Genomic DNA, 21720 nt, shown 5'->3' on the forward strand with positions numbered 1-21720 from the left:
TGGTGGGGCAATGGGAATGGGCATTGCACAAGAGTTAGAATCAGAGCGATAAAGGGTTTGGAGGAGTTTGTAGCGATCACAGTGACATCAAAGAAAGAAGCCAGCAAGGTATTTTAACAACAACTATTCGCATTTATATAGCTACAAGGAATTTCGCAGAATGAAAATTTTCAATCAGCGGCTGTGGGAACTGGGAGCCAATGTAGGTCAGCATGTACCTGGTCGATAAGTGAGGAGGACAGAGAGAGAGATAGGATTCAAGGAGCAAAGTTCTGAATTAGATTTATGGAGGGTGGACTCAGCCAGGGGAACATTGGAATTGTGCAGTCTGGAGGTGTAAAGGCGTGGATGGAATTTTCATAAACAGATGGGCTGGAAAAGGGTGGAGACGGAAAATGCAATGGAGCTGGAAGCAGGCATCCTTGTAACAAGGTATCTTATTCTGATCTTCCACATTATTCAACAACAACTTACATTTATAGAGCATATTTAATGCAAACAAAATCCAAGGTACTTTAAGAAAAGTTTAAAATGGTTTCAATGAAACCATTTGCAACAGTTTTAGATACCAAACCAGGCTGGGAATGGGAACTTGAGAGGGATCTCAGACTAGAGGGAAGCAAAACTGGTTACAGGAAGTGGAAAAGTAGTTTGCAAAGTCAGAAGGCAGACAAAGCAAAGGCAACCATCAAATAGGATCAGAATGTGGAACAAAGTTGGGGGCACTCTACTTGAATGCACACATTATTTACATTAAGGTAGATGATTTGAAGGCACAGATAGAGGTAAATGGGTATGATTTAATTATTATAATGTGGAGATGCCAGCGTTGGACTGGGGTAAACACAGTAAGAAGTTTAACAACACCAGGTTAAAGTCCAACAGGTTTATTTGGTAGCAAAAGCCACACAAGCTTTCGGAGCTCTGGAGCTCCGAAAGTTTGTGTGGCTTTTGCTACCAAATAAACCTGTTGGACTTTAACCTGGTGTTGTTAAACTTCTTACTTAATTATTACAGACAGGGTTACAGGGTTGCCAAGACTAGGAACTAAATATTCACGCATATTTGTCATTTATGACAGGGAAGCAAAAAGGAAACTGAGATGGGTTAACACTGTTGATTAGGGACAAGATCAGTACATCTGTGGAAAAAGATCTTAGATTGAAGGATCAAGATGCAGAATCAATTTGGGTGGAGTTAAGGAACAACAAAGGGCAGCAAACATTGGTGGGAATTGTCTACAGGCCACCAAACTGTAGTGGTAACATTGAACAGAGTGTAAATCAGGAAATTGGAGCTGCAAATAATACGGGTAATACAGTAACAATGGACAATTTCAATTTACACTTAGGCTGGGTAAACCTAATCAGCACTAATGCTGTGGAGGGTGAATTCCTGGAGTACGAGATGAATTTCTGGAGTAGTACATTGTAGAACAAACTAGGCATTGTTTTAGATTTATTATCTAAAAAAGGGCTGATTAATAACCCTGCTGTGAAGGAGCCATTAGGAAATAGTGATCATAACACGATAGAGCTTTACATTAAGTTTGAAAGTGATACAGTTCATTCTGAAACAACAGTGCTAAATCTGAAAAAGGGAAATTATGAGGGACAAGATGGCATTAGTGGATTGGGAAAATACACAAAAAGATTTGACGGTAAACAGGCAATGTCTAGTATTTAAACAAGTATTACATGGTCTACAACAAATATACATTCCTCTGAGACACAAAAACCCAACAAGAAAGGGGAATCAATTGTGACTAACAAAAGTTTAAAATTGCATTAGATCAAAAAAAAGGCTTATAAAATTGCCAGAAAAAGTGGTAAACCTGAGCAAGGGGAATCCAGCAAACGACGACCAAGAAACTGATAAAGAAAGGGAAAGAGAACATGAATGCAAGCTGACGAGAAACAAAGGTGAACCGTAAAAGCTTTAGTATGTGAAAAGGAAAAGATTAGCGAGGACAAGTATGGGTCCATTACATGGGGAAATAGGAGAATTATAATGGAGTATAGGGAAATGGCAGAGAAACGAAACAATTACTTTGTGTCTGTCTTCACAGAAGAAAATAATCCAGAAATTCTAGGCAACCAAGGGACTTGTGAAAATGAGGAGCTGAAAATAATTAGCATTAATGAAGAGGAAATATGCAAATATTCATTGAATTGAAGGTTGATAAATCCCTTCGACCTGACACTCTACATCCCAAAGTGTTGAAGGTCGTTGCGATAAGAGGTAGTGGATACATTGTGGTTGTCTTTCTAAATCCTATAGATTCTGGGAAGGCTTGTGCAGACTGGAAAGTAGCAAATGTAATCTCACAATTTAAGAAAGGAGGAAGAAAGAAAATGAACAACTGCAAACACAGAACCATAGAACCCTACAGTGCAGGAAGAGGCCATTCGGTCCATCAAGTCTGTATGAATCTCCAAAAGAGCATCCTACCCACCCCATCCCATCTCCGTAACACTGCGCATTTACCATGGCCAATCCACCTAATCTGCACATCTTTGGACTGTGGGAGGAAACCCACGGAGACACGGGGAGAACATGCAGACTCCACACAGGTAGTCATCCAAGGTTAACCACCACCGCCCTGCCACCCTGTTAGTCTGAGGTCAGTAGTAGTTAAAATGTTGCAAATATAAAAGATGTGAGAACTAGACCCTTGGAAAATGATATGTTTGGGCCGAGTCAATATTGATTCGGAAAAAAAAAATCATGTTTTGAGAGACCTGTCGGGAGTTTTAAAAAAATGTTATTTGTAACAAATAGAGAACCAATGGGTGCGGTGCAATCGGATTTTCAGAAAGCTTTTAGTGAGGTACCACTGTTATGAATCATGTATATTTTTTAATTGGATTTATATATTTACGTAGAGTAAAAATGGTTCCGTTTCATTTCGGTTTTGTTTGTGAAGCTAGCACAGTTGCAAATGGTTTTCTGCCGTTGAATTCCTGAACATTCACTCGATGCTTCCCACCCCACTCATTTCTCTTCACAAGACACACAAAAACCACACTCTAAACTCACTGTTTCCTCAACTGCAGAGCCAATAATGAGTTTCACTAACTCAGTCTTCATCTCCGAAAATAAATGCCTGAGAGTCTGGAAAGACTTGTGACTGAGGTTTCAGGTCTTTTGAATTTGTTTGTATATATACATTTTTAATGAGGTCTTATGACACCCGAAGTGAAAGAAATGTATTAAAAGGGGTCGAAAGTTCAGTAAGTATGGAAAAAAACCAAGAAGAAGAGCTTTACTGTTGCTTAGCGACAGTGATCCAGGGACAGACACAGAAAAGACAAGAGGGGGGGGGGGGGGGGGAGTGTTTAGAATGTGCCAAAGAGAGAAGACAAGGATTTGAAGCTTTCTGACAAGAAATATTGCAAGGCTAGTGGGATAATAGTCAACTGAATAATTAGTTATGGGACTCAGTGAAGTATCTATTTGCGTAGATGAAGACAGAGTTAGTAGAACTCATTGTTTGCTCTGCAGTTGAGTTGAGAGTGCGGTGTTTGTGCGCCTTGGGAAGAGAAATGAGTGGGGTGAGAAGCATCAAGTGAATGCTCAGGAATTCAACAGCAGAAAACTATTTGCGACTGTGCCATGCCCAAGCGAGAAGCATTTCTCAAACCAGTGGCAACTCTTCACTGTTTTCTTGTGTCTGTAAAGATAATGCTCAGGTAAATGAATAGTAGGAATTTAAAGTGTTTTGTGTTCGTATTGAGATCTTTCCAACCTTTTTCTCTGGTATAATTTAGTTCACTTTTCATGTTTTAATAAAAGTTTTATTATTTGTTTAAAAGTTCATCAGCAGACTCCTGTTAATTTGTTCAGTAACTTTCATCCATGGTTTCCAAAAAAGCTGGATCTACTAAACCAGGTTTCAGTCTGGGATCTAACTTGTCCAGTATTAATAGTGGCTGGGATCATAACACTATGTGGAGATGCCGGCGTTGGACTGGGGTAAACACAGTAAGAAGTCTCACAACACCAGGTTAAAGTCCAACAGGTTTATTTGGTAGCACTAGCCACTAGACTGAATCACCAGGCAAGAGTGTCCTCTTCCTGTGGGGGAGCACTTCAGCGGTCACGGGCATTCGGCCTCTGATCTTCGGGTAAGCGTTCTCCAAGGCGGCCTTCACAACACACGACAACGCAGAGACTGATAGCCAAGTTCCGCATACATGAGGATGGCCTCAACCGGGATCTTGAGTTCATGTCACACTATCTGTAATCCCCAAGACTTGCCTGGGCTTGCAAAATCTCACTAACTGTCCTGGCTGGAGACAATACTCATCTCTTTAACCTGTGCTTAACCCTTTCTCCACTCACATTGTCTGTATCTTTAAGACTTGATTACCTGTAAAGACTCGCATTCCAACCATTATTTTGTAAATTGAGTTTGTGTCTTTATATGCCCTGTATGAGAACAGAACTCTCACTTACCTGATGAAGGAGCAGCACTCCGAAAGCTAGTGGCTTGTGCTACCAAATAAACTGTTGGGCTTTAACCTGGTGTTGTGAGACTTATCATAACACTACATAGAAAGTAAGTGAACAAAGTAAGAGCACATGGAAGAATGTGGAATACTTTACTGGTATGGACTGAGAATTGGTTAACAGAAAGAAAACAGGATGTAGGTATAAATGGGTCATTCTTAGGATGTCAGGCTGCTCCTCGTGGGCTACGGCAAGGATCAGTGCTGGGGTCATAGCTGTTCACAATCTATCAGACTTGCTCAACAAGCAGCCTATGGCAGGTCCACAATGTCTCGATCTATCTGGCCCACCAATCATTGCTGGAGATATTACAGACATCGATTTGCTGCTCATCCAATCACAGGCTGATTTCTTCTTGCAGTTGCTGCTGATTGGATGAACAGCAAGCAATGGGAAGGTAAGTTTTCAATTTTAGTCTTTAGCTTCCAGGACCAAAGTTGGAGGGTGGCCCAGAGGGGAGCAGGATCCTAGAGCGGGAGCAGGGCCGCAGCGGGAGCCATTCTCAGGGTTCGAATACACGCTCACCTCTACACACCAACATGCACTCTTACCCACTCTCAGTGGACGAGCACCGCCCTCATACTCTAATGGTTATCTTTTATCATGCTCATTGTTTTGCTCAGCAAGTTGATTCTTTTTATACCTCGGCTTCATCTTGGAAATTCATGTTTAATGTGCCAAACCTTATCATTCCGGATTTTGCTGGTGTTCCTTTGAGAAGAAAGAAGTGGAAATGTGACCCTAACTAGGTGGGAATGTAAGCTATGAGGAGGATGCAAGGAGACTTCAAGGAGTTTTGGACACGTGAAGAGAATGGGCACGAACATAGCAAATGGAATATAACGTGAATAAGTGTGAAGTTATTCGATACAAAAAAACAGAAAGGCAGATTATTTCTGAAATGGTGAGAGGTTGGGAAGTGCTGATGTCCAAAGGGACCTGGGTGTCCTTGTTCGTGAGTCACTAAAAGCTAGTATGCAGGTGCAGCAAGCAATTAGGAAGGCAAGCACTATGTTGACCTTAATTGCAAAGGGATGAGAGTACAGGAGTAAAAATGTCTTGCTGCAATTCTATAGAGCTTTGCTCAGTGATAACCTGGAGTACTGTGTACAGTTCCTTATCCAAGGAAGAGTGTACTTGCCATAAAAGGAGTACATACAACAGAGGTTCACCAGACTAATCCTTGGAATGACAGAATTGGCTTATGAGGAGAGATTGAGGAAACTAGGCCTGTATTTGTTACGATTTCAAAGCAGGAGAGGTGATCTGATCGAAACTTACAAAATTCTTATAGGGCATGTCAGGATAGAAACAGATAGGATGTTTTCCCTGGCTGGTGAGTCTAGATGTGGAGATGCCGGCGTTGGACTGGGGTAAACACAGTAAGAAGTTTAACAACACCAGGTTAAAGTCCAACAGGTTTATTTGGTAGCAAAAGCCACACAAGCTTTCGGAGCTCCAAGCCCCTTCTTCAGGTACTCACCTGAAGAAGGGGCTTGGAGCTCCGAAAGCTTGTGTGGCTTTTGCTACCAAATAAACCTGTTGGACTTTAACCTGGTGTTGTTAAACTTCTTATGGTGAGTCTAGAACCAGGGGACACAATCTCAGAATAAAGACAGGCCATTTAAAACTGAAATGTGGAAGAATTTCTTCACTCAAATGTGGTGAAACTTTGGAATTCCCTACTCCAGAGGGATGTGGAAGCTTTATCATTGAGCATGTTCAGGACAGAAATCGTTAAGAATCCTGGACATTAATGACATCATGGTATATGGGGATAGCGCAGGAAAATGGCATTGAGGTAGGTGATCAGCCATAATATATCTGAATTTGGTGGCACAGGCTTGATGGGCCAAATGGCTTTCTCCTGCCAGTCACAGGAAGAGAAACCAAGACAGATGACCAAAAGCTTGATCAAGGAAACAGGTTTAAAGGATCATCTTAAAAGAGTTCAAAGATAGAGAGGGAATTCCAAAACTTAGTCAGAACATCTGAAAGCAAAGCTATCAATAGTGTAGTTATTAAAATCATGGATACACAAGAGGTAGAAGTGGAGAAGCACCCAGATTCTCAAAAGCTTCAAAAACTGGAGAATACAGAGATAGGGGAAGGGCCATGAGCAAGTTTGGAAAATAGATGAGAATTTTAAAATTGAGGCAGTCTCATCTGGAGTGAAGAAAGTCAAGGAGCGCAGGGGCAATATGAGAATAGGATGGGGTGAGCAGAGATATAGACAGCAGAGGTTTGGACAAACAGCAGTTGGTGTAGAATGGAAGACGAGAAGCCGGCAAGGACAGCATTGAAATAGTCATGTCTAAAGATAACAAAGGCAAGGATGGCATTCTTTGTGACTGCAACTGTGATAAATGATTTGTTCGCATCCTTCCCAATCTGCCTGCAATTTTCGGCACACTATCCAGCTCCAAGTATTTCCTCTGTCGTGCAGCTGGGTAGAATTACCTTCATTCAGGTCCATTTTGATTTTAAATAGAAGTTCTGAAGACGAGTTGTAATCAACCAGAAGAATTAACTCTGTCTCTCTCTCCACAGATTCTGCCAGGCCTGCTAAGTATTTCCAACACTTGCTGTTTTATCCCATTCTTATCTTTCTACTCAGAGCCAGAGAATTTCTTCTAATGGCTTTTATCTTTTTACTCTCTCTATTATGTCTGGACTTCCTAAGGATCGATACTGGCCCCCTTCTATGTTTTAAGTACATACGACAGCAACATCAGGTTCCTAATGTATGCTGACAACATACAGCTCTATCTCCATCGCCTTGGTCCCCTCGACAATCCAATAATGGATGAGCAGAAATTTCTTCTGATATTAGGAAGATTGAAGCCATTGCTTTATAAGAGGAATGCATCATGCTCAATGATAATTTCCGCATGATGATGCAGATAGAGAGTTTCACTGGTGGGATACACTTCTGAGACTGGTGCCCTAAAACAAGCTCTGGGAGATTAGAACAGAACAACAAATATCAGTGTAGACCCTGAAAGTGGGGCCTCACAATGCTTTTCAAGATGGGTCTGATATGTTGGTGGACACTTATTGTCACAAATTGTTAGAAGTCTCTGCTTAATTCATGAAACTCACACCTGCAGCTCAGGATCTCAGTGGAGAAGGGGGTTGGTACCAGACATACCAGTCATATCCCCACACCAAAGCTCTCCCAGTGACCTTGTTGGGGCTGATCTTTCAGAGTTGGAACGCAAGACATTTAGTCTCAAACTTCTCCTTTCAGTATCAACATAAACAGAGGGCTCTCCTGCCTTTGATACAAATGAAACAGATGGAAGTAAAATCAACGTAAAGAAGACATGCAGCAGTAATTCTATACCTTCCACATTTTCACCCATTATGGCATCTTGTTCTAAACCAGTAGCAGCTCTATATGTCTTCTCATACCTGTATTTGAACCCTGTTTTACCTGTGAAAGAGATAGAACAGGGTTTAAACTTTACAAAGCAACACAAGGTCAAACACAATTTGTACAAGAAGCAAATCTGATGAGACAGAATTTACAAATAAACTTCTGGTGCAAGTTATACATTGAGTATATATATATATATATACCTTGTGGTTCATAATACTCAAACATTTGTGGGGAACGGTAAATGGGATTTTTGGTGTGTAACTAGGTGACTTTGATCAACTTAATAGAGCACAAACCACAGAATCAACACTGCTGCCATGCTGGTTTGCACAGCACAATAATGAGAAGAACAGGATTAGTGATGGTGGGGACAAACATTCCCTTATTTGTTCAAACGTTAGCACTATTGCAATTACATAGAACCTGAGGGACCCACCCCTTCCTGATGTGCTGCAGCAACTTTAAATTTACTGCAGTATTTGCTCACCGTCTAGCTGATTCATCTTCTGGCTAAACTGAGTCTGTGGCAATAGCTTTTTCTGTTGTTCTGCTGTCAGTGTTCCTCTCGCAAAGACTACTTCCACTGGCACACTGATGTCAAGCTGCAAAGGAGATCACAACATCCCGTGAATCACATTTATGTGTACCATTTAATGTTACAATCTGTGGGAGCGAGGGCGATCTTCCACTTCTACAGTGCTTTGTGCTGCTGCCGAATGTCCCAAAGCACTTTAAGCCAACAAAGGATTGAAACGTCATCTCTGTTGTAACAGATGGAAACACAGCAATCAATATGTGCACAGTAAGGTCTCACAAATAGAAACCAGATCAATGTTGGCCAGGACACCAGGAAAAACTCATGTTCTTCTTTGAATAGGAACGTTTTACAACCATCTAAACAAGTAGAAATAAGGTCTTGTTTATCATCTCATCTAAAGGACAACCTCTTCTGACAGTGCAGCGTTCCCTTGGTGCTGCACCATATCAGCCTGGGTTGTATCAGGATGTATCTGGAGTAGGACCTGAATCCACAATGTTTTGGTTTCCTATCACTGGACCAAGGTTGACACAAGAAAGAGTTTTTCCAGCATTTGCTGTTTTTAGTTCAGAGGAAATTTCAGGTCACCTAACGGCACAGCAGTTAAGAATGCTTACCACCTCCACCATTTATCTCAGTTCAATATTGATTGCATGGTTTGATCCTGACCAACGTAGTCAGAAAATCCCAGGTTTAAACTGTTTTTTGTTGAGCCAGCTTTCAGCTGGGGCTATAGGTCCACTCAGCTCCCTGGAGCTGAAATAAAAATCAAGGCAAAAAACGTTGCTTCCTGGTGTGTGGACACTGAATAAGGACAGGATTCACTGATATTCCGTGCAAAGAGTCCGTCAACAATAGCCAAGTCGGTTCATGCAGAGAGAGTGGACCTTAGGGAAAGCATCAGAAAGGAGTTAGATGGCCAGGCAGGAAAAAGAAAAACACTTATCTTGCATGGCCAATCCAGGCCAGTCTCCTCTCAGTTAACCAGAAAAAGGAAAAAAGATACACGCTTCTAAAAGCTCTTTCTTCAGCATTGGATATCTTAAAGCTTTAGAGTCAATTACGTATTGTTGCAAAGGAAAACATGTTGCCAAAGCTTTCCATCTTGCGCTTGTGGTCAAATGGGCAAGGCCTGAGAAATCAGACCCAACATAAAATTGGACTTTATAAATTAAGAGTTAAAAACTGCTTCTATGAAGTTACCACAGGTCAAAAGCCACTAGGGACAAGGAAATAAAAAGGCTCAGGAAGGGACAGTGAGGGTAGAAAGTGTGTATCAATAGCAGTTTAAGCCAGATCCGTCTTGCACATCAAACAGGGGTTAACACTAGGGAAGTCATCATAACCTGAAACCAGAACTCTTAGATTGAATCGAGAAGCTCGTACTTTACAATGGAAGTTGTTTTATAGCCAGAAACCCATCATGAGGTAAGGAAGGGGGATAAAAACAGCCGTATTCCACCAAACCTAGTGTGACCTGGGACAACTCAAAAGGGCGTGCGAGAGCCACCTTCGTGCTAAGAGGACCCTGAATTCATTTGTCACTGTGAGCTCAGTGAATTGAATCCAACAGCCCAATCAATTTCACCAGACCGGGTAATATCTATTTCTCAGGCAATTAGCCTAGTTTGGGAAAAGTTAACTTAATCTATTGGGTAAGAATTGTTTTGTTAATCTGAGGGTTTTAATAAAGCCAAGTTGGAACCACAGTCCTTTGTCTGTCTCAGAAAGCAAAAACACTTGAGTAAATGTGTAATGAACTGGTCAAGTATCTGTATAGAATATTTCACAGGCAACACATTAACCAGGATAAAGGCAAAAATACCAAATTTCAACAATCACAAATTTGCCATTTTTATGTTCATCCTGATGAGTGCAAGACCAAAAGCTTCAGCAAGATTCACGTTCTGTTCTGCCAAACAACAGTCAATTAAATATTTTTGAAGAGTAGTCAGTGTTGTAATATTGGAAATGCAGCAGCCTATTTGCACCCAGCAAAGCTCCCACAAACAGCAAGATGATAATGACCAGATAATCTGTTTTTAGTCATGTTAATTAAGGGATAAATAGTGGCCATGACAGACACTGGGAAGACTTGATCTTCTTTGAAATGGGATCTTTTACATCCATTTGAAAGTGCAAACAACACCTCACCTAGAACACAGTTGCCCTCCCAAATATTACAGCACTTGCTCAGTTGAGCACTGAAGTGTCAGCTGACAATTTTGAGTTCAGGTTTCCCCAGAGGGTGGTGGGAATCTGAAATGCACTGCCCGAGAGGTTAAAGGCAGGAAACCTCACAATCTTTAAAAAGTACATGGATGATCGCTTGAAATGTCATAACATTCAAGGCCATGGGCCAGGTGCTGAAAAAGTGGGATTAGTGTAGATTTAGTGTTGTTTTGTCAGTGCAGACTCAATGGGCTGAAGGGCCTCTTCTGTATTGTATGACTCTGACTTCCCATGTGGGATTTGAATCCACAATCTTTGGACTCACTTGAGTTATCTATCACTCTTGAAGAAACTGCACACTCAAAACAAGTCCCACAAAGCCCAACATACTGTCATTGAAATGAACAATTACCAATAGAATGTCTAGTTCATTGATCTGGTTGTAAGGCAGCGAAGCACGATATGTCTCTGTTGTCTTCCACCAGAGAGGCAGCCCAAGCAATATCACCACCATGGTGATGCAGCTGGCTGAATACTTTCCTCGAGACCTTTCTGAAGAAACAAAATGCAGAATGTGTGTCAGAAAACATCAACTATAAAACAGCAAGATTTTTATAAAGATAAAAACAAATCCCGCAAACTGTTTAATATTTCTGCCAATTCCCTTTCAATGTTAGAGTTGAGCTAGTTAGTGAGGATGAAACTCCTTCTAATTATCCCCATCAATATAGAGACATCTGTCCTTAAGAATGGAACATAAAATCTGTTCCACACTGCCATTTAAAAATGAATCCATAATCTGTTGTTGGTGTCGCAAAGGTTCACCACATTAATGCGCTACATTGAGAGGTTGGGTAGATTGGGCCTAGCCTCTCTGGATTTTACAAGAATGAGAGGTGATCTCATTGAAACATGCAAGAATCAGAGGGGGCATGACAGTGTAGGTGCTGAAAGGTTGCTTCCCTGGCTGGAAAGTCTAGAACAAGGAGGCACAGTCTCCAAATAAGGACTTGGATATGATGAGGAAGGATTCTATAAAATAAGATGAGGAACTTCTTGATTCAAGGGAATCTTTGGAACTCTCTCCCTGAGCCAACTATGGATGCTCAGACATTGAGTGTGTTCAAAACACAGGCTAATGGAATTTTGGGCTCTCTAACTTCTCAAGAAATATGGGGTCTGTAGACGAAAGTGGAGTCAAGGTCAACAATCAACCAGAACCTTACTAAATGGCAGAATTAGCTCTAGAGACTGAATGCTTGCTACTATCCTTGTTTCTCATAAAGCAATATCCAGTCTGTGTGGAGTTTGCACAATCTCCCCATGTCTGTGCGAGTTTTCTCCAGGTGCTCCGCTTTTCTCCATTGGTCCAAAGATGTGATTAGGCGGATTGGTTATGTTAAATTGCCCCTTAGTATCCCAACATGTGTAGGTTAGATGGATTAGTAAGAAGTCTCACATCACCAGGTTAAAGTCCAACAGGTTTATTTGGAAGCACAAGCTTTTGGAGCGCTGCTCCTTCATCAGGTGAGTGGAGAGTTGGGTTCACAAACAAGGCATATAAAGACAGACTCAATTTATAAGATAATGGTTGGAAGGCAAGTCTTTACAGGTGCAGACAATGTGAGTGGAGAGAGGGTTAAGTACAGGTTAAAGAGGTGTGAATTGTCTCAAGCCAGAACAGTTAGTGAGACTTTGCAAGCCCAGGCAAGTCATGGAGGTTACAGGTAGTGTGACATGAACCCAAGATCCCGGTTGAGGCTGTCCTCATGTGTGCGGAACTTGGCTATCAGTTTCTGCTCAGCAATCCTGCACCGTCATGTGTCATGAAGACCGCCTTGGAGAACGTTTACCTGAAGATCTGAGGCTGAATGCCCTTGACTGCTGAAGTGTTCCCCGACTGGAAGGGAACACTCCTGCCTGGTGATTGGCGAGCGGTGTCCATTCATCCGTTGTTGTCACGTCTTCATGGTCTCGCCAATGTACCATGCCTCAGGACATCGTTTCCTGCAGTGTATCAGGTAGACAATGTTGGCCGAGTCGCAAGAGTATATACCATGTACCTGGTGGATGGTGTTCTCACGTGAGATGGCGGCAACCATTTCAATGATCCGGCGGGTCTTGCAGAGGTTGTTGTGTGGTGTTGTGGTCACTGTTCTCCTGAAGGCTAGGTAGTTTGCTGCAAACAATGATCTGATTGAGGTTGTGCGGTAGTTTGAAGGCAAGTAGTGGGGGTGTGGGGATGGCCTTGGCAAGATGCTCGTCTTCATCAATAACATGTTGAAGGCTCCGGAGAAGATATCGTAGCTTCTCCACTCCAGGGAAGTACTGGACGACAAAGGGTACTCTGTCCACCGTGTCCCATGACACGACTTGCTTGGGCTTGCAAAATCTCACTAAGGCTTGAGACAATTCACACCTTTTTAACCTGTGCTTAACTCTCTCTCCACTCGTATTGTCTGCACCTGTAAAGACTTGATTACCTGTTAAGACTCACATTCCAAACATTATCTTGTAAATTGAGTCCGTATCTTTATATGCCTTGTTTGTGAACCCAACTCTCACTCACCTGATGAAGGGGCAGCGCTCCGAAAGCTTGTGCTATCAAATAAACCTGTTGAACTTTAACCTGGTGTTGAGACTTCTTATTGTGCCTATCCCAGTCCAACGTCGGCATCTCCACATCTTAGATGGATTAGACATGGGAAATGTGTGGATAAGGCACACAGAAAGGGGAAAGGACCTGGGTAAGATAGTCTGTCAAGAGACTGAATGGGCTGAATAGCTTCTTCTGCACTGCTGGAATTCTATGAATATTAAACAACAAGATGAAACTTCAGTGCAATCTGGCAATATTTATGCTATTGTTATGAGGAGCCACTAAGTAAAGGACTAATGCTATCCCACAGGATGAAAGTGTGATTAAACCCCAAAGTCACAGGATGAGGGGCCATAACATCGCCAAATAAAACAACCAACTAAAGAAAATGAATCGTCTTTCTTCTTGCTGTTGCTAACCGTTTGCAGGAACTATGTTATTTTGGAGCCCCTGTATGGAACTTCAGGCTAAGAGGGAGATACATTGCCATCGGCAACGTCAATAACATGGTTTGGGGGAAGGGGCAGTGGGAGGGATAACTGATGGTGAAAGCCAGGGTTTAAAGGGTTGCTGAGACCACATCATGGGTGTGGATTGACTGAAGGGTGGGGACATTGCTGATATTTGGGGCGAGTGTCTGGACAAGGAAGGGAATGTCCTCGCCGCCACTCGCTTTGGCTGTTGCTAGACTTGATCCTGAGGGAAATGGTTAATGTTACCGAACCATTATCACAGACGGAGTGAGCCCCTGCCCGTCAGCCTTGGCCATGGCCAGTGAGTCCCGGGTTAAAGCACTGCCCCCCCCCTCGCACTCGCACACCTTCAGCCGCCGCCGCCATCTTGCCCCGACTCCTGGACAGCGGAAGTGCTGCTGGAGTGACAGCCGCAACCACCAATCAGCATGTCGCTGGCTCAACCCGCTCCACCAATCCGGTAAGGACGGGGGCGGGACTGCGAGGCGGAGGCGGTTAACCGGCACATCCGGGTCCCCGCGTTCAAATCTCCCGCGCCCCTGTGGAGCATGCGCACTTCTCTCACTCTGCAGCACGTGGCGCTAATCAGGCGGGAAGGTGAGAAACCCCCTCATGGATAAACCCCCTCCCGGATAAACCCCCTCATGGATAAACCCCCTCATGGATAAATCCCCTCAAAGATAAACCCCCTCATGGATAAACCCCCTCAAAGATAAACCCCCTCATGGACAAACCCCGTCATGGATAAACCCCTCATGGATAAATCCCCTCCCAGATAAACCCTCTCCCAAATAAACCCTTCCCGGATAAACCCCCTCAAAGATAAACCCCCTCAAAGATAAATAACCCCTCATGGATAAACCCCCTCCTGCATAAACCCCCTCCCGGGTAAACCCCTCCCGGGTAAACCCCCTCATGGATAAACCCCCTCCCGGATAAACCCCCTCCCGGATAAACCCCCTCCCAAATAAACCACTCCCAGATAAACCCCCTCAAAGATAAACCCCCTCATGGATAAACCCCCTCATGGATAAACCCCCTCCTGGATAAACCCCCTCATGGATAAACCCCCTCATGGATAAACCCCCTCCCAGATAAACCCTCTCCCAAATAAACCCTTCCCGGATAAACCCCCTCAAAGATAAACCCCCTCAAAGATAAATACCCCCTCATGGATAAACCCCCTCCCGGGTAAACCCCCTCCCGGATAAACCCCCTCATGGATAAACCCCCTCCCGGGTAAATCCCCTCATGGATAAACCCCCTCATGGATAAACCCCCTCCCGGATAAACCCCCTCCCGGGTAAACCCCCTCATGGATAAACCCCCTCATGGATAAAACCCCTCCCGGATAAACCCCCTCCCAAATAAATCCCTCCCGATAAACCCCCTCCCAAATAAACCCCTCCCGATAAACCCCCTCAAAGATAAACCCCCTCATGGATAAACCCCCTCATGGATAAACCCCTCATGGATAAATCCCCACCTGGATAAACCCCCTCATGGATAAACCCCCTCATGGATAAATCCCCTCCCAGATAAACCCCTCCTGGATAAACCCCCTCATGGACAAACCCCCTCCCGGATAAACCCCCTCAAAGATAAACCCCCTCCCAGATAAACCCCCTCATGGATAAACCCCCTCCCGGGTAAACCCCCTCCCGGATAAACACCCTCATGGATAAACCCCCTCCCAGAGAAACCCCCTCCCAGATAAACCCCTCCCAGATAAACCCCCTCCCGGATAAACCCCCTCAAAGATAAATCCCCTCATGGATAAACCCCCTCATGGATAAATCCCCTCCCGGATAAACCCCTCCCGGACAAACCCCCTCATGGATAAACCCCCTCAAAGATAAACCCCTTCCTGGATAAACCCCCTCCCAGATAAACCCCCTCAAAGATAACCCCCTCATGGAAAAACCCCCTCAAAGATAAACCCCCTCATGGATAAACCCCCTCAAAGAGAAACCCCCTCATGGATAAACCCCCTCAAAGATAAACCCCCTCATGGATAAACCCCCTCCTGGGTAAACCCCCTCATGGATAAACCCCCTCCTGGGTAAACCCCCTCCTGGGTTAACCCCCTCATGGATAAACCCCCTCATGGATAAACCCCCTCATGGATAAACCCCGTCATGGATAAACCCCCTCATGGATAAACCCCCTCCCGGGTAAACCCCCTCATGGATAAACCCCCTCATGGATAAACCCCGTCATGGATAAACCCCGTCATGGATAAACCCCCTCATGGATAAACCCCCTCCCGGGTAAACCCCGTCATGGATAAACCCCGTCATGGATAAACCCCCTCATGGATAAACCCCGTCATGGATAAACCCCCTCATGGATAAACCCCCTCCTGGGTAAACCCCCTCCTGGGTTAACCCCCTCATGGATAAACCCCCTCATGGATAAACCCCCTCATGGATAAACCCCGTCATGGATAAACCCCCTCATGGATAAACCCCCTCCCGGGTAAACCCCCTCATGGATAAACCCCCTCATGGATAAACCCCGTCATGGATAAACCCCCTCATGGATAAACCCCGTCATGGATAAACCCCCTCATGGATAAACCCCGTCATGGATAAACCCCCTCATGGATAAACCCCCTCATGGATAAACCCCGTCATGGATAAACCCCGTCATGGATAAACCCCCTCATGGATAAACCCCCTCCCGGGTAAACCCCGTCATGGATAAACCCCGTCATGGATAAACCCCCTCATGGATAAACCCCGTCATGGATAAACCCCCTCATGGATAAACCCCGTCATGGATAAACCCCCTCATGGATAAACCCCGTCATGGATAAACCCCCTCATGGATAAACCCCCTCCCAAATAAACCCCTGCCGGATAAACCCCCTCAAAGATAAACCCCCTCATGGATAAAACCCCTCATGGATAAACCCCCTCCTGCATAAACCCCCTCCCGGGTAAACCCCCTCCTGGATAAACCCCCTCATGGATAAACCCCCTCATGGATAAACCCCCTCCCGTATAAACCCCCTCAAAGATAAACCCCCTCAAAGATAAACCCCCTCATGGATAAACCCCCTCATGGATAAACCCTCTCACGGATAAGCCCCTCCCGGACAAACCCCCCCCGGACAAACCCCCTCATGGATAAACCCCCTCAAAGATAAACCCACTCATGGATAAACCCCCTCAAAGATAAATCCCTCCCGGATAAACCCCCTCATGGCTCAACCCCTTCATGGATAAACCCCCCTCCCAGATAAACCCCCTCCTGGATAAACCCTCTCATGGATAAACCCCCTCCCAGATAAACCTCCTCATGGATAAACCCCCCTCCCGGATAAACCCCCTCCTGGATAAACCCCCTCCCAGATAAACCTCCTCATGGATAAACCCCCTCATGGATAAACCCCCTCATGGATAAACCCCCTCCCGGATAAACCACCTCCCGGATAAATCATCTCCCAGTTAGACCTTCTCTCGGATTTACCGCCTCCAGGATAAGTTTTTTAATTTATTCATTAGTGTCACAAGTAGGCCTACATTAACACTGCAATGAAGTTACTGTGAAAATCCCCTAGTTGCCACCCTCCAGCACCTGCTCGGGTGCATTAAGGGAGAATTTTGCATGGCCAATGCAGATAAACCTCCTCCCAGATTTACCGGTCCACGGTCCTGTCCCAGGAGGCGACCAGAGATGATTGTTGATAAATGTAGTAAATCAAAGTTAAGGTTAAATGCCCTCCCTCTGGCATTGCTTATGGGGATGAAGAGTGAAATGGGTTTGGAAGGTTAGAGTGTTGAATGAGCTTGACAGTGAGTCTATGGGCATCACAGTGGCACAATGGTTAGCACTGCTGCCTCAGCGCTAGGAACTTGTGTTCAATTCCGGTCTCGGGTGCCTATCTGTGTGGCTTTTCCCCATGTCTGTGTGGGTTTCCTCCCACAGTCCAAAGATGTGCGAGTTAGATGGATTGGCTACGCTAAATGCACAGGGATGGAATGGGTCTGGGTAAGATGCTGTTTCAGAGAGTCGGTGCAGTTGATGGGCTGAATGACCTTCTCCTGCACTGCATGCATTCTATGGTTCTTTGGGATACTCCAATCCCACTTCTTAAGTTTAAAGTTTATTTATCAGTCTCACAAGTAGGCTTACATTAATACTGCAATGAAGTTACTGTGAAAATCCCCTAGTCACCGCACTCCGGTGTCTGTTCGGGTACACTGAAGGAGCATTTAGCATGGCCAATGCACCTAACCAGCACGCCTTTCGGACTGTGGGAGGAAACCAGAGCACCCGGAGGAAACCCACGCAGACACAGAGAGAACTACAGACTCCGCACAGACCGTGACCCAAGCCGAGAATGGAACCTGGGTCTTCGGTGCTGTGAGGCAGCAGCGCTAACCATTGTGCCACCATGCCGCCCCTTACAGTGGAGGGAAGACCATTGATGACTTGAGCCAAGGATAGTACCTCTCTTGAGAAACTTCCATCGTTAAGTCCTGGGACCGAGAAGATTGACTTCTACCAACCACAACTATCTTGCTTTTTGCTACATAGGACTCTAAACAGTGCTAAGTTTTTCCCCTTGATTTCCATTATCACTCTAAGCTCCATGTGAAATAAATTCATCTGATCACAATTTCCCAGGGGATTACTTATGAGATTTCTGATTAATCTTGTCATTACACAAGGTATGATCTTAAAATAACTTATTCCCCTGTTAGTTTCCCAAAACAGTGATCATAGAACCATCTTGAATGCATTGCACGATATTCATGATGGCATCCTATAAAGTGCTATTGCCACTTTGATTTGTCCAGGCTATTAAGAGTAAAGATCCCCACAATTATTGTTATTGTGTATTCTAACTTTACCCTTTTACCCCAACCCAAACGAGTCCAGAATTGCTAAAAGCAAGTGAGGGTTTCAACAAAAAATGAGCTGAGGTGGAAACGTAACAAATAGATAGATACAGGTGGATTTATGTTTAGAACATGTGGTTTTTAGCGTAATTTGGGGTCAAAGGAGCCACCATTATTCCAAACAAGCAAGTTCAGTGAGTGAGAGAGTAAAGGAATTGAAATATTAGAGGTCATTTGTGGCAAACATTGAAGGTGGTGGCTTCAGTTTACTTGATGGTGAAATCATAAGACAAAAATTGGAGCTAGCAGCATAAAAGTGCGAGATGATAATCGCAGCCAGGGGAAATGTGCAGACAAGGAAGGAAGATAATGCAGCAACGAGAAAAGAAATCTGCTGATGATATGGTGGCCAACATTCAGGAGTACCAAAGCCATTGTCGGGAGAGTGGCACGGTCAGCATATCACAGGACAGTGTACCATGTTCAGAAGATTCAATTGGGGCTTTGCTAGGGCTGTTAAATTGCTGTGAACAACGCATTGTTTGGAGGGAGGGATTTGAAAAGGATTTGGAAGACAGAGGCAGGAAATAGGGTTCAAGAGAGGGTAATGGTTAGAATTGAGAGGGTGGTTAGAGCAGGCAGAGAGTTGCTAATGTCAAATTCGAAAGGAGTGTCGTGGAAATATGATCAAAATGTTTTAAAATGAATGAGACAGTAAGATTAGACTTTGTTCAATATCTTTATTGTAACTATTTACCAGCAGATGTGGAGTGAGTACAATATAACTATATATATCACAAAATACTTTTGAACACAACACTCGATACCCCCATGTAATTGCAAGTACTTGGAATGCACAAAAATATATAAACAGTGAATTTCTCTTCTGGGGCAGGGAGAGAACATGAGCACTGTTTGGAACCAATTCTGACTTGCATTAGTTATAATTACTGTTCCATATTGTGTAGAGTCATTTCCATGTTGTCATGCTCACTTTGGAAGCCACAGCAACACATTCACATTGTGAAAAGGCAAAGTGCAGGCAAGCTCTGATCTACGAGTGATTATTCAGAGAAATGTGTTGTTCACGATAAGCCCAGGTGATCAAGGGGCAAGGCAGCTAATACTAAAACAATCTTAAATCTTTCAGGAAAGAAATTAAACAACATTTGTTATATTTGAGATCGCAGTACATCCCGTTAGAGGGTATAGTCAAACTACGTGAACCCCAGGAGGAGGATACAGAACAAGTTGTATTGCTATCAGCACTCCTAAGGTTAAATCTCAGCTACACAGCAAAATAATGCAGGCAGTGAGGGCACGATATACAAGGTTAGCAGAGGCTGTGGGTCAGAAAGTCACAAGAAGCCGAATGAGGATTTAAAACTTTTTTCATTTCATTTTTATTATTTGTATTTTCTTGTGGCTTCCTTCAGTAGGCATGATTTTCTACATAGAGAGATTGGCTAGCTGCACCATCACTTTCGCCGCTTAACTCGTACTGCCCAAGTGAAGCCAAACTGTTAACCTAGAAAGAAATGAAAACTGATTAAACCACAAAGTATGCTCAAAATATTTTTTGACTTTATAAAGTAACACAAAGAAAAAATTGTACTAGTTAAAAGTATGAGCCCCAATAACATTATTGTCCCCTTGGCTTGTAAAGCATCACTCCACAAAGTCAAAGTCACCATCACTCCTAAATTCACTGATGTATGTTGGCTCCTGGTCTGGCAGGCAATACCTCCATTTTAAAATTCTCATCCTTGTGTTACCAACACTGGACTTTGGACAGTTGCATTTTTAAATGTCTCATATAACTCGAGGTGAAACAACTCACTGGAAAGAAAGGTAGTAGGCAAGCCTATATGATCTTCTGGTTGCCATGGGGAAAGAAACTCAAACAACAACATTGACAGTTTCCACACTTGGGACAGCTGTTTTTTGAGACACAAATATACAAGGCAGATACTGCTGTTTGGAGCAACAAAGCAGCTACGCAGATGAAAGCCATCCAGCCCATCTGTTATTGAATTTGATCATTGCACATCATCCATTTAAATGCCTTTTCCCCCACATTATCCCCATACCCCTTCATGTCATTGACAGAATTTCTAAACACCATCTGTCAATATCTGCTTTAACCATGCTCAAAGAATGAGCTTTCGCAGCCCTCGGAGGTAGAGAATTCCAAAAATTCACAGCCAGAGTAAAAAAATCTAATCTTGGTCCTAAATGGCTTCTACCATATTTTGAAAGTGCCCCCTGGTTCTAGACTCCCCAAACTAGGGAAACATTTTACCTGCATCTACGTTGTCTATCCCTTTAAGTATTTTCTAGGTTGCAGAGAGATTACACCTTATTCTTTGAATCATTAGAGAATACAGACCCAGTTTCCCCAATCTCTCTTCATAGGACTGTCGCAGGCAACTTTCTCTCACATAGGACCCCCCAACTCCCCTCCCCCCCACCTTTAACACACGTCTGCCCCCTCCCTATCTCATGTGCACACGCTCATCTATCCCCCTCATGTGCTCATCCACCCCGCCCCTTCTCTCCCAACCCCCTCACACGCACTCAACTGCCCCACCCTCTTGCACGCAATCGACTTCTCACCCCCCATCCCCAAACACCTGCCTCTGAAGCCCAAATTCCCCCCCCCCCCCCCCCGATACACAGAGGCTTCTCACTGCCTCCTTTTACCACAGGCTCACTGTTGTCTGTGGGCTTTTCTGCCCAGAAACCATGAGATGGAATAAGTCAAATGGAGCCAGAGAAAATCCTCTACCAGCGTTTGCTGGTCACATGGCAGCCACCAGCTCAGCGGACCCCCTGGAAACCCTTCATGGACCCCAGTTTGGAACCCTCCTTATTTCAGGAAGGGTGGAAATGCATTGGAAGCAGTTCAAAGCTGGTTTACTAGCCTCATACCCAGATTGGGAAAGTTATCTTATGAGGAAAGGTTGGACAGGCTGGGCATGTATCCACTAGAGTTAAAGGGCAAAAGCGACTTGACACAAGATCCTGAGGGATCATGACAGGGTTGATGTGTGGAGGATGCTTCCTCTTGTGCGAGGGGCCACTGTTTAAAAAATTGGGGTCACTCATTTAGGACAGAGGTGGAGAATTGTTTTCTGAGTTTGAGTGTATATTCAACTCTTCCTTAAAAGGCAGTGGAAGCAGAGTTTTTGAAT

The 21720-nt window shown here is 44.1% G+C and overlaps 2 protein-coding genes across 2 annotated transcripts in view; both read right to left on the minus strand.

Annotated features, from left to right (window-relative positions):
• pigs (phosphatidylinositol glycan anchor biosynthesis, class S) overlaps positions 1 to 14058 on the minus strand; it is a 61655-nt gene extending 47597 nt beyond the window's left edge. Inside the window, exons 1-4 of the mRNA XM_078224571.1 lie at positions 14024 to 14058; positions 11017 to 11156; positions 8382 to 8496; positions 7859 to 7948 (exon numbers count right to left, since the gene is read on the minus strand). Of these exons, the coding sequence (XP_078080697.1) occupies positions 7859 to 7948; positions 8382 to 8496; positions 11017 to 11156; positions 14024 to 14042 (364 nt within the window). The 5' untranslated portion in view covers positions 14043 to 14058. The remainder of the gene's footprint in view (positions 1 to 7858; positions 7949 to 8381; positions 8497 to 11016; positions 11157 to 14023) is intronic.
• Positions 14059 to 19258: 5200 nt separating this feature from the next.
• The window catches only part of aldocb (aldolase C, fructose-bisphosphate, b), a 35243-nt gene continuing 32781 nt past the window's right edge, over positions 19259 to 21720 (minus strand). The window contains exon 9 of the mRNA XM_078225925.1: positions 19259 to 20054. Coding sequence (XP_078082051.1) covers positions 19959 to 20054 — 96 coding nt within the window. The 3' untranslated portion in view covers positions 19259 to 19958. The remainder of the gene's footprint in view (positions 20055 to 21720) is intronic.

Source organism: Mustelus asterias, chromosome 12 (assembly GCF_964213995.1).
Source record: "Mustelus asterias chromosome 12, sMusAst1.hap1.1, whole genome shotgun sequence".
In the NCBI taxonomy this organism is placed as follows: domain Eukaryota; kingdom Metazoa; phylum Chordata; class Chondrichthyes; order Carcharhiniformes; family Triakidae; genus Mustelus; species Mustelus asterias.